The sequence below is a fragment of the Panthera onca genome, chromosome D3 (genome assembly GCF_046562875.1).
Source record: "Panthera onca isolate mPanOnc1 chromosome D3, mPanOnc1 haplotype 2, whole genome shotgun sequence".
NCBI classification, from domain to species: Eukaryota; Metazoa; Chordata; class Mammalia; order Carnivora; family Felidae; genus Panthera; species Panthera onca.
Window position 1 is genome coordinate 76,170,767 of NC_138350.1, and position 13,560 is coordinate 76,184,326.

A 13,560-nucleotide genomic window follows, 5' to 3' on the forward strand; every position below is an offset into this window, starting at 1 on the left:
ACAATAAAGGCATTTTGGGGGGAAAAAAATCTAAGCATCCACGAAAGGAGGACAGGACAGCTCCATCCGAGGGAGCCACCCCATGAGCTGTCACCTGCAAAGTCTCGGAGAAGATCCTTTCCCCTTGACTATCTCTCCAAATTCAACTTCAAAGCCAGCCAGAGGGGAAGCCAGTTACAGGGTACTTTGATTTTTCATTCTGTACCTTTCTAGAATTTTTTATTTTTTATTCTTTATTACTTATGTTGATATTATTTTTATAATTACAAATTATTACTAAAGAAAGTACCGTGGTCTGTTCAGAGGGCTCTGGTCACACCCACACTCACGTGGGTATGTGTGTGTGTGTATGCATACACTCATTCTGATCAAAAGGCACCCTGCGCCTCTTTGCTCTTGTGGAACCTTCTAGAACTCCTCTGCTAAATACCTCTGTAGGATCTGTATGGGGAAAGCAGGCCACAGGCTGCCTGATAGTAAAATGAGCATTTTCATCTGTAGCCAGGGAATCACTTCGGAAGGACGGCTAGAGATGGGTTTTCTGAAGGGACAGGTGACTGACTGAAGTGTTTTCTCCTCCTAATGCCTTTTCAAAACAAAACTCCCGTGTACGCTCTCTTTTTTGTCAAAAGCCCGTGCCCGTGCACGGAAGAAGAAGCCAGAAATCTGTTGAGGCCCACGGGCCTCAAGAGAGGCGGGGGGAGCCACCAAGGTACTCCAGGGCCTGGAGCCGGTGCCGCCCAGGGGTTTCTTCCTTGCGGCCAAACAGCTACTTCACAAATCCTTGCAGAGAGGCCGCTGGTGCTCCTACAGGGCGTTGTTGTTTGAATGCTAGGAGGTCCGGCCCCTCGGCATTTCAGGACCCTTCTATCTGTGGTGTGACGCTCTCTCCAAGTGTGGTCCCCGGCTGGACGGGGAGCCCCTGGGCGTGCCAGAAATGCAGAACCTCGCCCCCGTCCCCACATTTACTGAACGAGAACCTGCATTTTCACAAGAGCCCCGGGTGATCCGTGCGAACTTGCAATTTGAGAAGCAGCGATGACGCTGCTCAGAGGTGACCTAACGGTACGGTCAGGGAGTAGTTGAAATCTATCACCTAAGAAGGCCGCACACTGTGGGCATCCAACTACTGTATGATGGCGTTCTGGAAAAAGCAGAACGATGGGGACGGTGAGAGACCAGTGGCTACCAGGAGTCGGGGGCGGGGGAAGGAAGGAAGGATCCGTGGGGCGCTGGGGACCGGTAGGGCAGAGGAACCACGCTGTAGGGTACCGTGATGGTGGATATGTGTCGTTACATGTGTGTCAAAACCCAGAGAATGTACGAAGAGTGAACCCTAATGTACGCTGTGGACTTTAATGACTCATGATGTATAACATTTGCTCCTCAAGTGCGACGAATGTCCACACTGACGCATGATGATAGTAACAGGGGTAAACGATGGAGTAGGGGGTGAGGGAGCATTTGGGAACCCTCCATACTTGCCGCTCATTTGTCCGGAAGCCCAAAGCTGCTCTAAAAAATTGTCACTTTAACACCCACCACAACAAACCAGTGGGGAGGCAGACATTTTCTCTCTCGGTTTGGGGTGCATAAAACCATCCCTGAGCGGTCTCTATGTCATTTCTTCCTGCCTGATGTGGGTCGCTGCCGTTCTGCCCGACAGCTGGGCAGGACCCCAACTGGCAGGAAAGGAGACTGTGGGATGCGGGGAGGGGCCAGGCTCCCGGGGAGCTGGGGGTCCCAGCAGGCTCCACACCACCTTCTGGTGTGATCCGACGTGGGTCAGCCGCGGGTTTATAGCGCAGGGTCACTATCGAACAGAGACTGTGACGGAAGAATGCGGAGAGAACACGGGTGCAAATACTTCGTGCTCCGGTACACTGATTAGGAAATGGCCAAATTGCTAATCCTGGGGGAATGTGAAATATGGCACCAATTCGAAAGAACAAGGGTCTGCGCTAATCTCTGCATCTCCCACTTTCTGGGTAAGTGTGAATTTAATGACACAGAGAATTATAGCCAGATGTGCGACTAATGAGGGAAACGGCCCTTCTGTTGGAAGTCACCTCTGGCCACAACAGGACATTCCACTCTAGCGTGACAACTCGACCCCATGAAGGAATGGGGGCGGGGGGGGGGGGGCTGTGGACAGGGCACCAAGTCCCTGACAACACAACCATGTGCACCCACACAAAGAGACACAGAACGTGAAGCCGGTGGGTACAAAGCTGGGCTGTCTTTGAGATTGACCGTCGATTTCGCCTCTCCACACGTCTGGTCGCAAATCCTGCTCCGAAATCATCTCAGGGAAGACAGCAGGCGATGAGTTTGGGAGCAGCGTGGGGCACGGGCAGTCGGACGTGGGACCGTCACCGGCGCTCTGCAGGCTAGGTGCTCTCTGTCGAGCGTTTTCAGACGTGTGCCCACAAGACTATGTGCCGCGAGCTGGTGGCCGTTCGTTCACAGGGGGTGCGAGGTTTTCTTTCCCGCTGGGCTCCCGGGCACCACCTTCTTTGCGGTTGTGGAGTTTGGCTGAATTCTGCTTTTCGTGACGGCCGGCTTCTTCTGTTTCTGGCTGTTGTTTTGAAGTGATGTCAGGCCCAGCATTTTACAATACTTGTTACACTGGTGTAGGGCTTTAAACTGATCGATGAAGGTCATGGAACAGTTGCCTTTAAATCCTTTGTACCTGTGGGTTTGGGTAGAAGGACACATACTTTTTAAAACACGGGACACTTTCACCAGCCTTCGAAGGGGAAACTAATGGGAGACGGAAAACACATTGATTCCGACCCCGGGCAAGGATGGCCAAATGTTCCGCCACAACTATTGACAGGAGAAACAAAGCCTGTGGGATTAAGTAAAGGCCGAGGCCCACAGGCATGCACATTCCAGACCAAAGGCCTGTGATCGTACAAGTGTTCTGGATGCTTACGGTTCCAATGAAACAGCATACTATTTGCCTTTTTCTTTTAGTCATAGTAACTAGTGCTGGACCATCTTGATAAAAACTAGATCTCTTGGTAGCCTGAAAGCCACCCTATCCTGCCCAGAGGTTCTGAATAAAAAAAATTCTATAATGTTGGGGCTGGAAGACATTATTTAGTTTAGAATTTTCTCTTGCTTAAATATTTTTATTTATTTTTGAGAGAGAGAGCGAGAGAGAGAGAGAACCTGAAGCAGGCTCTGCACTGACAGCAGAAAGCCTGATGTGGGGCTTGAACTCATGGGCCGAGTTACTGTCATGACCAATATCATCACAGGCCGTCCCGTGGCAGGGATGTGGAAGCCGACATTGAAGGATGAGGCAGGTAAACGGGGGAGCGGGGGTGAGCCCGGCACACAGAACGTTCGGCATGATTTGTGAGGCCCCCGAACAAAAGGAAACCATGGGCTCCTCGTTCAAAAATGATGGAGGCGTCTGAGACCATGATGGTGGAGCCCGTGTTCGACAAAGCCCAGGGCCCTTTTCACGGCGGGCCCTGCTGGCTGGGGGACAGTTCTGGCCACAGCTGATTAATAGGACAAACACGAAATCCGGCCTCTTTCATTTGCTGGTAGAAACCACGAAGGTCAAGGAAACCTGGAATGAATGGGGACCGAGACTGTGCGCTTTTCCCCGTGAAATCCATGCCGGGTTGGAAGCTCTTAGGGGAGTGGAAGGTTCCTTTCATCTCTGGAACCAGAGCAGCTCTGTCTTGACCAGTTTGTTATAAACGCAGCCTGCTCCCTCCTTCTCCTCCTCCTCCTCCTCCTCCCTGTGAGGGAACGCTCTGCCCCCCCTCACCCCTGCAGGAACCCGCAGTCCATTTTTGCTTGTGAGAAATGCCTTGGTTTCTAAAAGCCAAGTTCTCTCCTGGAAGAAAAAGTCCGCTCAAGACAGGGGCTGAATCCAGCAGGGTAGGAAAATTCTCCACTGTTAACCTCATCATCTTTACATCTCTATCTTCCATAGGACATGGTGTGACAGGCGGAAATGTCAGCCCCACTTCGTTTCTCTGGCGCCTGAGCGCCCCTGGCAGGCCGCGAGGCCGCGTGGGCCTGTGCTCATCAGACGTGATGGAAAGCCAAACCCATCCTCCTGCTGGAGGGAGGCCTCCTGCCTCAGACAAACCAGGAAGGTCATGGGCAGGGGCAGCCTCCCTGTTGAAGCACATCCCTGGAAACACATCACGGCCACCCGTCTCAGGCCACCCGGAGGCTTTTAAACACTCAGACAACATCTAGTCTCTGCAGGGAAAAATCACTAACTCACCCTGGGACCTCCCAGAAAATTCGATTGTCACTTCTTAAGCGTCGTCTGGCGGCCAAGTGTGTAATGCTGGGTACAAAGCGAGCCCTTTTATAATGGTTCCCATGCTCTGGAATGGGAAAGACTGAGTGTGGACGAAGAAGCAGGACTTCGGGCAGCCCAGCAGGGTCTGTCCTCTCCAGTAGCCCCTGAGGGCCCAGACCTCTTCCCGGAAATCTGGCACCTTCCTTTCCTCTATGTCCCTCTTTCTTTCTTTCTTTCTTTTTTTTATAAAATTTTTTTTTAACGTTTATTTATTTTTGAGACAGAGAGAGACAGAGCATGAATGGGGGAGGGTCAGAGAAAGAGGGAGACACAGAATCTGAAACAGGCTCCAGGCTCTGAGCCATCAGCACAGAGCCCGACGTGGGGCTCGAACCCACGGACCGCGAGATCATGACCTGAGCCGAAGTCGGCCGCTTAAACGACTGAGCCACCCAGGCGCCCCTGTCCCTCTTTCTTTAGAGTCTTCACGGAAAGCCAGAGTAGGGCAGCAGGGACCGCTGGATGTCACAAGAGCCGCCGTGGGCAATGGTGAGGCTTTACAGGGAAGGTTGCTCTGCTCAGTCGAGGAACCCCGGTCTTTCTCCGCCCCCGGCTCCCCAAAAGCCCTAGCTCAAGTGCATTCTCGTGGAGTCCTCCCTGCTCCCGCCCTCACCGCGAGGAGAAACACCTCCAACCACTTCCCTCCATCTTTAGGAGAACGACATCCACTTCTCAGAATTCAGGGTGTGCCTCACCTCTCCGCACAGACTGTGATCTCTCCCAGGATACTACCTGATTCCCGACATACCTGTCCAGGGGAGGCTTTTCAATAAAGGCCAAGGAAACAGGTGGATAGAAGCCCCGTCCCCAGAGCTACCTCACCTTGGCCCAAGGGGGCCTCCAGATCACATTTCGGGACTTCCCTTTCTCTCTTGGTCCAATTTTGGACAATCAACTTGGCACGTCACACAATAATGAACTCCCATCCCTCGCCTATCACAGCTGTAGACCTTTTCTGGCTACCTAGCATCCCCAGAATTAAAAATCTTTCCCCTTTCTCAACCTGGTGATGGTCTCAGTCAGGGATGCTGGGCTTCGGCCATGACTTCTGGTTCTCTCAAACTCACAGCCATCGCTGACGCCTTAAAAGGAAACAAGGCCACATCCTTTGTGTTCCGAGATCAATTAAGCCGGAGCGTTTCAAAGGACACCAAGCTCTCTTTCCGACACCAAGCGATGGGGTGTCCAGGTTCTCCTGCTTGTGGTCCGCCTTCCATGCCACACGAGCCACGAGGAGTAGAGGGGACCGTGAATCTGAAATACCCTGGCCTCTCTCCAGCATTATCCCCACTGCACTCACCGCCGTTGATCTTGTTAGACAGATGCACAAGGCTGGACAGTGTCTCCCCCAAATGGCACGTCCTTCCTAGAACCTCAGAATATGGCGCTTGGGTGGCTCAGTCGATTAAGCATCTGGCTTCAGCTCAGGTCGTGATCTCACAGTTTGTGAGTTCGAGCCCCTGAGTCGGGCTCTCTGCTGTCTGCACAGAGCCCGCTTCAGATCCTCTGTCTCCCTCTCTCTCTGCCCCCTCCCCCACCTCAAAAATAAATAAGCCCTAAAAAAAAAAAATAGGGTTAGTATAGATGTCATTAAGATGAGGTCACACGGGAGTAGGGTGGGCCCTTAACCCAGTATCATGGGCGTCTATGTAAGAAGGGGAGAGCAGATACAGACGCGCAGGGAGAAGACCGTGCGATGACAGAGGCAGAGACTGGAGAGGCACGTCCACAAGGCTGGGAATGCGAAGGGTTGACCGCCACCTCAGGAAGCCAGGAGAGAGGCGTGGGGTGCATCCTCCCTCACAACCTCCAGAAGGAACCCACTCTTCTGACACTGGGATTGGACTCCTGGCGACCAGAACGCGAGAGAATAAATATCTGTTGTTCTGAGCCACCCAGCTTCTGGTCATTTGTTACGGTGGCCCTGGGAATCCAATGCAACGGGATAAAGCACCTCATAGAACTTCACACGCTTCCATTGTTAGAAAGCTTAGCTCTGTGCAGTTTTACTCACTGGGTCTTTTTATCCGTAACCTCAAGTTAGTGTAATTTTCCAGCCCATCACTTTAAGTTAATCTGCCCGTCCTCCCTCACTGCCTCCAGAAGAAGAACCATAAATTCCTTCCACTGAACAGCACTCAGTGGGGCCTTTTCTTAAATAACTTCCCCTCGGATGGGGGTGGTGCATATAAATTACCCAGGAATGTTGTTAAAATGCCGGTGTGGGGGACACCTGGGTGGCTCAGTGGGTTGAGCATCCGACTTCGGCCCCGGGTCATGATCTCACAGCTGGCGAGTTCCAGCCCCGCGTCGGGCTCTGGGCCGACAGCTCAGAACCTGGAGCCTGCTTCGGATTCTGTGTCTCCCTCTCTCTCTCTGCCCCTCCCTGGCTCGTACTGTCTCTCTCTCTCTCTCTCTCTCTCAAAAATAAATAAACATCAAAAAAAAAATTTTTTTTAAATGCCAGTTTGGGCTCAGAAGGTCTGGGATGGGTCTGAGCTCCTGCACTTCTAATGAATTCTGAGGGGCTGCTGATGCCACTGGTCCAGGAATCCCAAGGAGTAAGGAGACAAACTAAAGCATGAAGACCTCAAGTCCACCACCCCTTTGGACCTTGGAGACACCTTTTAATTAATTAATTAATTTTTTAAGAGTTTTTTTTTATTTTTTATTTTAGAGCGACGTGTGGGAGGGGAAGAGGGGCAAAGGGAGAGACAGAGATTCTTAAGCAGGCTCCACACTCAGGGCAGAGCTGGACGCAGGGCTCGATCCCATGACCCTAGGATCGTGACATGAACTGAAATCAAGAGTCGGACACTCAACTGACTGAGCCACCCAGGAGCCCCGGCACCTTCATAGTTAAGTCGGGACACAGGTGTATCGTTTGTCCTTGAAACTTGGGTCATACAACATCCCAGAGCCTGCTTCTGGAGGGGCTAGGAAGCTCTCTATTTCTACAATCCTGCCCTGACTCGGCACGGATTTATTCAGTCCTCACTGTGTGTTGCCAGCCAGGCTAGTCTGATTGCTTGCTGAGAAACTATTCCTGTCTTCTCTCATCTTGACAAGGGGCTCATGCAAAAATCGTCAACTGACGGCAGGGTCGGCTTCTCTCTCAGCTTATCACGGCTCCCCCGTGCCTCCTATTGCCTCCAAACACACCTGGAGAGGGGGAGCGGGTGGAGCCAAGTGGCAGAAACTTCCAGATCTGGCTGTGTTGAACAAATTAAGGTGGGTTTTTTTTTTTTTTTTTTGGTCTGGCTTAAGAAGGGATCCGTTAAAGAAAACTCGGTGGGACAAGGAAGAGCAATAGAATTGAATTGCCATTCGTTGGTAAGCTTTGCAGAAGCAAGGCAGAGACTCTTTACAACAGAAGTTTTAGTGTGATATCCTTTCTGAAGAAAATTTTAATTTATAGGGAATGACTACAAGGACACAGAATTCAGGCTGAAGACGGGGGTGAGGAATTGAAATAAACCTTTTGTTTCAGGGTGTGTGTGTGTGTGTGTGCGTGTGTATACAGCAAAGCCTGGGCTGGATTTATGAACAGGTGGAACAGATTGCCATCTACATGTAAAAGGAGGGGCCCTGGGAAGCCCCCCACTCTGGAACCATCTAATATTCTTGCACTCCCATCAACACCCTCCATTTCTTTATTTGTTCTTTCGTTTTTTCATTCAGGGGGATTAAAAAGGATTCAGCTTTTCCAGAAGCTGGCCCTCTTGTAGGGAAGACAGACCCATAAACAAATAATTACACTATGCCGTGATAAACAGCTCCAGGGACCTGAGAGATGGGGGTTTTCCCACTGCGTGGCGGGTCCTAAGAAGGATTCACACAGGAAGGACGGCTTGGGGTTTATCTGGCAGAGGGGAGAGCACGGGCATAGGTGCTAAGGCAGAGGATGTCCTCAGCAAGGCAGGTGTTCTGAGGAGAGCTGAGGCCAGAGGACGTTTCTGGAAGGCTCCGTGAGCCATGCTATGTGATTTTTCCCGTGGGTCGGCATTTCCTAAAATATGGAGCAGTAAGTCCCACAAGATGCTTTGAAATAGAAAATAATCCTGTGGCATAAGCGCTGTGATTAATATTGCATAATCTTTCTCCCTGCCCCCGCGGGCCTTCCAATCACACGTTGGCTCTTTAAACACCCCTATGAAGCCTCACACCAAAGAAACCTCCTACACTTATTCAACCCAGGGTTTCCCGAGATTATTTAACAGCACATAGATCCCTTTGAAAGTGCTTCTGTCAGAGTCACTGAGCTCTTTGGGGGGTAGGGACGCTGTAATGTAACCAAATCTGTGTTTTCTATACAAATTGCATTCTGAGGTTGCCTTGTACAAGCTGACCTTCCTCCCTTGCTCTTTGCACCCCACCCCCACAAACACCATGGAAACCCTGGTCCGGCCACCACTGCTACGGCTCTAGCCTTCCTGTGGCTGTCCTTGCGCCCCGCCCGTGTCGGGCAGTTTCCCACGCCGCCCCCAGGGTAAGTCAGAGCCGCGGTCACAGGGCTACTCAAGCGGTCCCACAACCCCGAGAACCCACCCCAGCTCCTCCCCTTGGCTCCCAGCCCCCACTGCTCCCCCCTGCCCACTCTCTGCCCTCACGCCTCCTCTCCGGCCCCTCCCTCAGCCCCCAGTTACAGCAGGGGGCTGCTACCATGGAAACAGGCCCTGGCACTTCTCTGACTTCTGCCCAGGCTGGAAAAAAAAAGGGGAATCGTAAAGACAGGAGGACAAATGCAGCCCACGAGTCTGGTTCTCTGCTTCTGCTGGCAGGGGCATTCCAGAAGCCCTGAACGCTTGCACGGCTCCTGCTGTCTTGCTTCTGAAGGCATGCCCAAACCAGGAGGGGCTCTGGGCTGTGATCCCCGAGGAAGAGGGAGCAGGGCCGGGGCCCTGGGGAGGCGAGGGAGAACTGAGCCTCCGTGATGGTCCGTGCTCCATTCTGGAGACCATAAGTCTCGTCCCCGTGGGTGTGGAGGAAGCATGGAGTCCTCTCCTTAATATCTGAGACACAAACTGAAGTCGGGACACAGAGGCCAAGGAGGGGACAGTGGAGGCAAGACAGCCATGAAATAGGCGGTCCGAGAGTCAGCCACCGTCCTCAGCCCCAGAGTGGGGATTCCCAACGCCCGCCCCCCATTTTAGCTGCGGAGGGGGGAGCCTCTTTAGGGCACGGGGCTGGGCAGTCAAGGCCAAAGGGGATCAGGGCTTCACCGTCAGATGCCTGGGGCAGGAGGAGGGGGGAGGGCCGGCCACACTGAGAGTGCTCAGGACCGGCCAGCGCTGACTGAGGGACCTTCTTTATGGGACAAGCCCCAAAATCCTATCAGTCCACAGTGAGCCCCTCGTTCTTTACTTCTCTCTGGGCTACACACACAGACACACACACACACACACACCACTCCTTTTTCCAGCTACCTTCTAGAAGCCTTCCTGTCTTCTCTTCTATTAACACACTTGAGTCCGTGGCATCTCTGCACACCCCCCTCTTCGGTTCGGGCAACCTAGCTCCGCTGTGCTCTGCTCGGACCTTCCTGAGAGCGCTGGTGGCTCCTTTCCGGACAGTTCTGGGCTTCCTCCAGCCCTCTGGTGTCAGGCGCTCGTGAACCCTCTCGGCCCTCACTGCGTCCTCATCTTCCATTTCCCTCCTACCGTCTCCCAGGTTTGTCCTGCAGCCGCCGATCTCACATCCAGCAATCTCTCCAGATGGTCTTTTGGTTCAGACGTGCCTCTGAGGCTGGATGACAAAGGACGAGGAGCCTGGCTGTGGGTCCTCGGGTCCTGGGGGTGACTGGGCGGGGCGAGGGGGTGGGTAGTGCCGAGGCATGGGAAGAACCCCCCAACTCCAACCGTACTGTCATCTGAAAGACTTTGGGGCAAAGACCAGGAAGCTGCCACGCTATTCCCACTCCGTGGAACGGGTATGTCCTTGCTGACTCCTGGGTCCAGGAGACTCTGAACTCACACCGAGAACATTGCTAGTAGCAATGCCTTGCCAAAATCGTGGCAGGGAGGGGAAGGTAAATGTTCCCTTCGTGGGCCCCCAGACCTCCTTGATGGCCAAGACTGGCCAAACAAACCAGCCACTGGCCAACCGGCTCCACCGCGAGATGGCTTGATCAGAATGAGATGGGATGCAGACTGCCTTCCAGGGTAGATGACAAGGAGGGCAACGGGGGAAAGCGGACATTTAGGGGGCAAAGCGCCTTTCTCAGGTCCCTCAGACCTGAAAGGCTGTCCTCTGAAGCCCGCCTTGGCCAGTCAGCTAGAACGTGTGGGTTCTACAGCCACAGCCCTGCTGTGAGAAGCACTCACATGATGTCGGGAAATTCTGTTCCCAAGTCCCTTGGTTTCCTCCCTTCCTGGCAGAGTCACGCGCCCGCCTGGAGAGTTAGCTAGCCCGCCTGGAGTCACCACACACACACACACACACACACACACACACCATGCACATGTGTGCACACAAGCCTGCCGTAGAGCTGTGTATCTTCAATACAAATCCTATTGAATACAAATCCCAAATTTGCACTGCCCCTTTCTCTCCAGGTACAGTGGGGTCCCAGACTTGTGACGACCGCCCATGGGCACACGAGGCTCACGGTGGGCAGTGAGGGCAGAGCCTTTTTTTTTTTTCTGGAACTCAGCCCAACTGAAGGTGGCAGTCCTTTTTTGTCTCTCCTCTTTTTCATGGCTTGTAGGATGAGAGCTGGACACAATGACATCAGTAGAACCTGCTTTCTCCAGGCAACTGTCCTTACCATGCTCCTTACCATGTCGTTTAGGTCCTTACTGCCCTTCCGCAGGGAGCAAGCCATTTGCCATTCTGTCCAGGGTCTCCGGAATTCGGTTTCCATGTCAGGGACACCGGACATCGCCACACATTTCAGGATAGCTAACTGGTGGTCCCCCTGGGGAGTGTCCTTTGTCCTTTGTGGCTACTCATATCAAACCGATTTTGGTTCAATGCTTACCAACTGGGAAGAAATCTGCTCAGGGTACTCTTTGTTTTACTTCAATCTGGCAACATAAAAATGAGTTTGGGGTTTTTTTTTTGAGCCTTCTATAAAGGGTTGAAAAACATATTGGCTCTGGCGCCCTCTGGTGGCTAATCCCAATCACGCCATCTCCCCAGAAATTCATCAGCTGCTGGCTGGGGAGGGGGATGTGTTCGCAGGACAGACTGTGTGACACGTGCAGGTCTGTTCCCCTGCGAGCGTTGGTTGGCACTGGTTTTGCTTTGGTTCCACTTCTAATTTCTCCAGTTACAGAATTAGGCATTGTCCTAATTTTCCCCTTCAAAGAACTCTACGTGGCGAAGCAATTTCAAATCGGAAAAATGTTCAACTCTCCCGTCAGTATCCGGGGTCTGCCTAGAAAATGGCTTATTAGGCTGTGACCGTGCTGTTTGCCATGCTGTGTAACTTGAGGTTCTCGCACTCGCCACTGCTGAAAGATGACAGGCACTGAGGTACAGGTGATGCGTTTTCACACATGTTCCTGTCGCTGACTCCCAGGAGAGATAGGACATACTTCTGCTTTAAGGGCCATACTACCAGGCAAAGCTGAATTAAAACAAGTAAGTCACGGGGCACCTGGGTAGCTCAGTCGGTCGAGCATCTGACTTTGGCTCAGGTCACAATCTTGCAGTTTTTGAGTTCGAGCCCCGCCTCAGGCTCTGTGCTGACGGCTCAGAGCCTAGAACCTGCCTCAGATTCTGTGCCTCCCTCACTCTCTGCCCTTGCCTCACTCGTGCATACGGTGGAGACTGAGACATAAGGGACTATTTTCTTTAAATGTCACAATGGCTTCTCTTCCTGCAAAAGACCCCGACCACTGCCGGCCAGAAAAAGGCCCTAAATTTGGGAGATCTTCTTCTGTTCTAAACAATACAGTGTATTATTTATTATTTAAAAATAAAATTTTTTAAGTTTGTTTTTAGTAATCTCTACTCCCAGCCTGGGGCTCGAACTCACGACCCTGAGATCAAGACTCACAGGCTCTTCCAACTGGGCCAGCCAGGTGCCCCTGTTCATTATTATTAATTAGTTGTAAAGTAAGTCAGATTGGCCTCAGCAGTCCTCCCACCCATGCCTTGTGCTCTTCCTCACGTGATTAAAGACCATGTATAAGGCCGCCTACAAGGAACACCGCTTCTTAAGACCATGCCCATTCCCCAGGCTCTTCTCTTTCCAGCATGGACGAACTAAGCCCGTGGGGGCGCTTGCTGTGAATCAAGAAAAGCATGTCATCGGCCACCGTTCGTCCCTCCTGATCTCTGGAGGCCCGCTGGCCTCTGCAACGCTCCCCAACTTTCTCCTCCCTGCTTGCTACTGTTTCCCACCTGGAGCCTTCTCAGCCTGTCTTCGAGCTGCCTCAGAATCAGAACCCTTTCCAAGTCTCCCCGCTTTGGGCTCCATTTGGCAGCCCGGGCTTCCACCGGCTTCCACTGGAGCGTTTCTTCAATTGAATCTCGGCTCCAAATGTTGAGGGTCTGCCCCTCTTCCTCGGGGCGCCTTACTTCACACAGTGCTATGCTCCTCACTTGGGAAGTAAGGAGGCGGGATGTGGCTGTCGGTTCTCAATCCAGAGCACAGGGGTTCCGAGGGGCCTCCAAAGAGAACTCCCAACCACTCCTTACACTCTGAGGGTCCCCCTTTGATCAGTTTTTTAAACCGGCTTCTAAGAAACGTTTCTTGTGGGGGGTGGAAATTGCAAACTTAGGAAAAGTTTACAGAAAAGTTTCAGAAAAACAACGGACAAGATGATCTAATATCCCTTCTAAAGCTCTCAGAATTCCCTTCTCTCGCACCTCCTCCTCTGTGACCACTCCTTGGGAGGGAAGGCCGTAAGTGATACTTTATAGACATTTTGCGCTGGGCTCCAGCCATCAGCTCCGGTAATGGGTCTTGGGCAGCTGTCCCGGGCCAGATAAGTCACATTAGAGAACAAAACCAAGGGATTGGATTTCTTTTTAAATTAGGAGAAAAACGTGCAATGAGTTCCCGGAGACTGTTAAGACGCTTTTAAAAGATGTCTTAATCACGCTCTTAAGCTTGTCTTAGTTTTTGAAACTTCTGCTTTGTTTTGGTACAAAGTTGTTCTAAAGAATGGTATGATGTCAGTGTCAGGTCAGCATTGGTGTTAGTGTCAGGCTGAGGCAAGAGGGGGAAAGGACACCAATGTTTATCACCAATGTTTATTGCCTGCATACGA

General features: G+C 52.2%; 1 protein-coding gene across 7 annotated transcripts in view; it reads right to left on the reverse strand.

The window, feature by feature from the left end:
- Positions 1-2,117: 2,117 nt before the first annotated feature.
- Positions 2,118-13,560, reverse strand: part of ALPK2 (alpha kinase 2) — a 115,874-nt gene continuing 104,431 nt past the window's right edge. For all 7 annotated transcript variants that reach the window (XM_078435188.2, XM_078435193.2, XM_078435189.2 and 4 more), the window contains one exon: positions 2,118-2,692. In XM_078435188.2, coding sequence (XP_078291314.2) covers positions 2,464-2,692 — 229 coding nt within the window. In that variant the 3' untranslated portion in view covers positions 2,118-2,463. The remainder of the gene's footprint in view (positions 2,693-13,560) is intronic.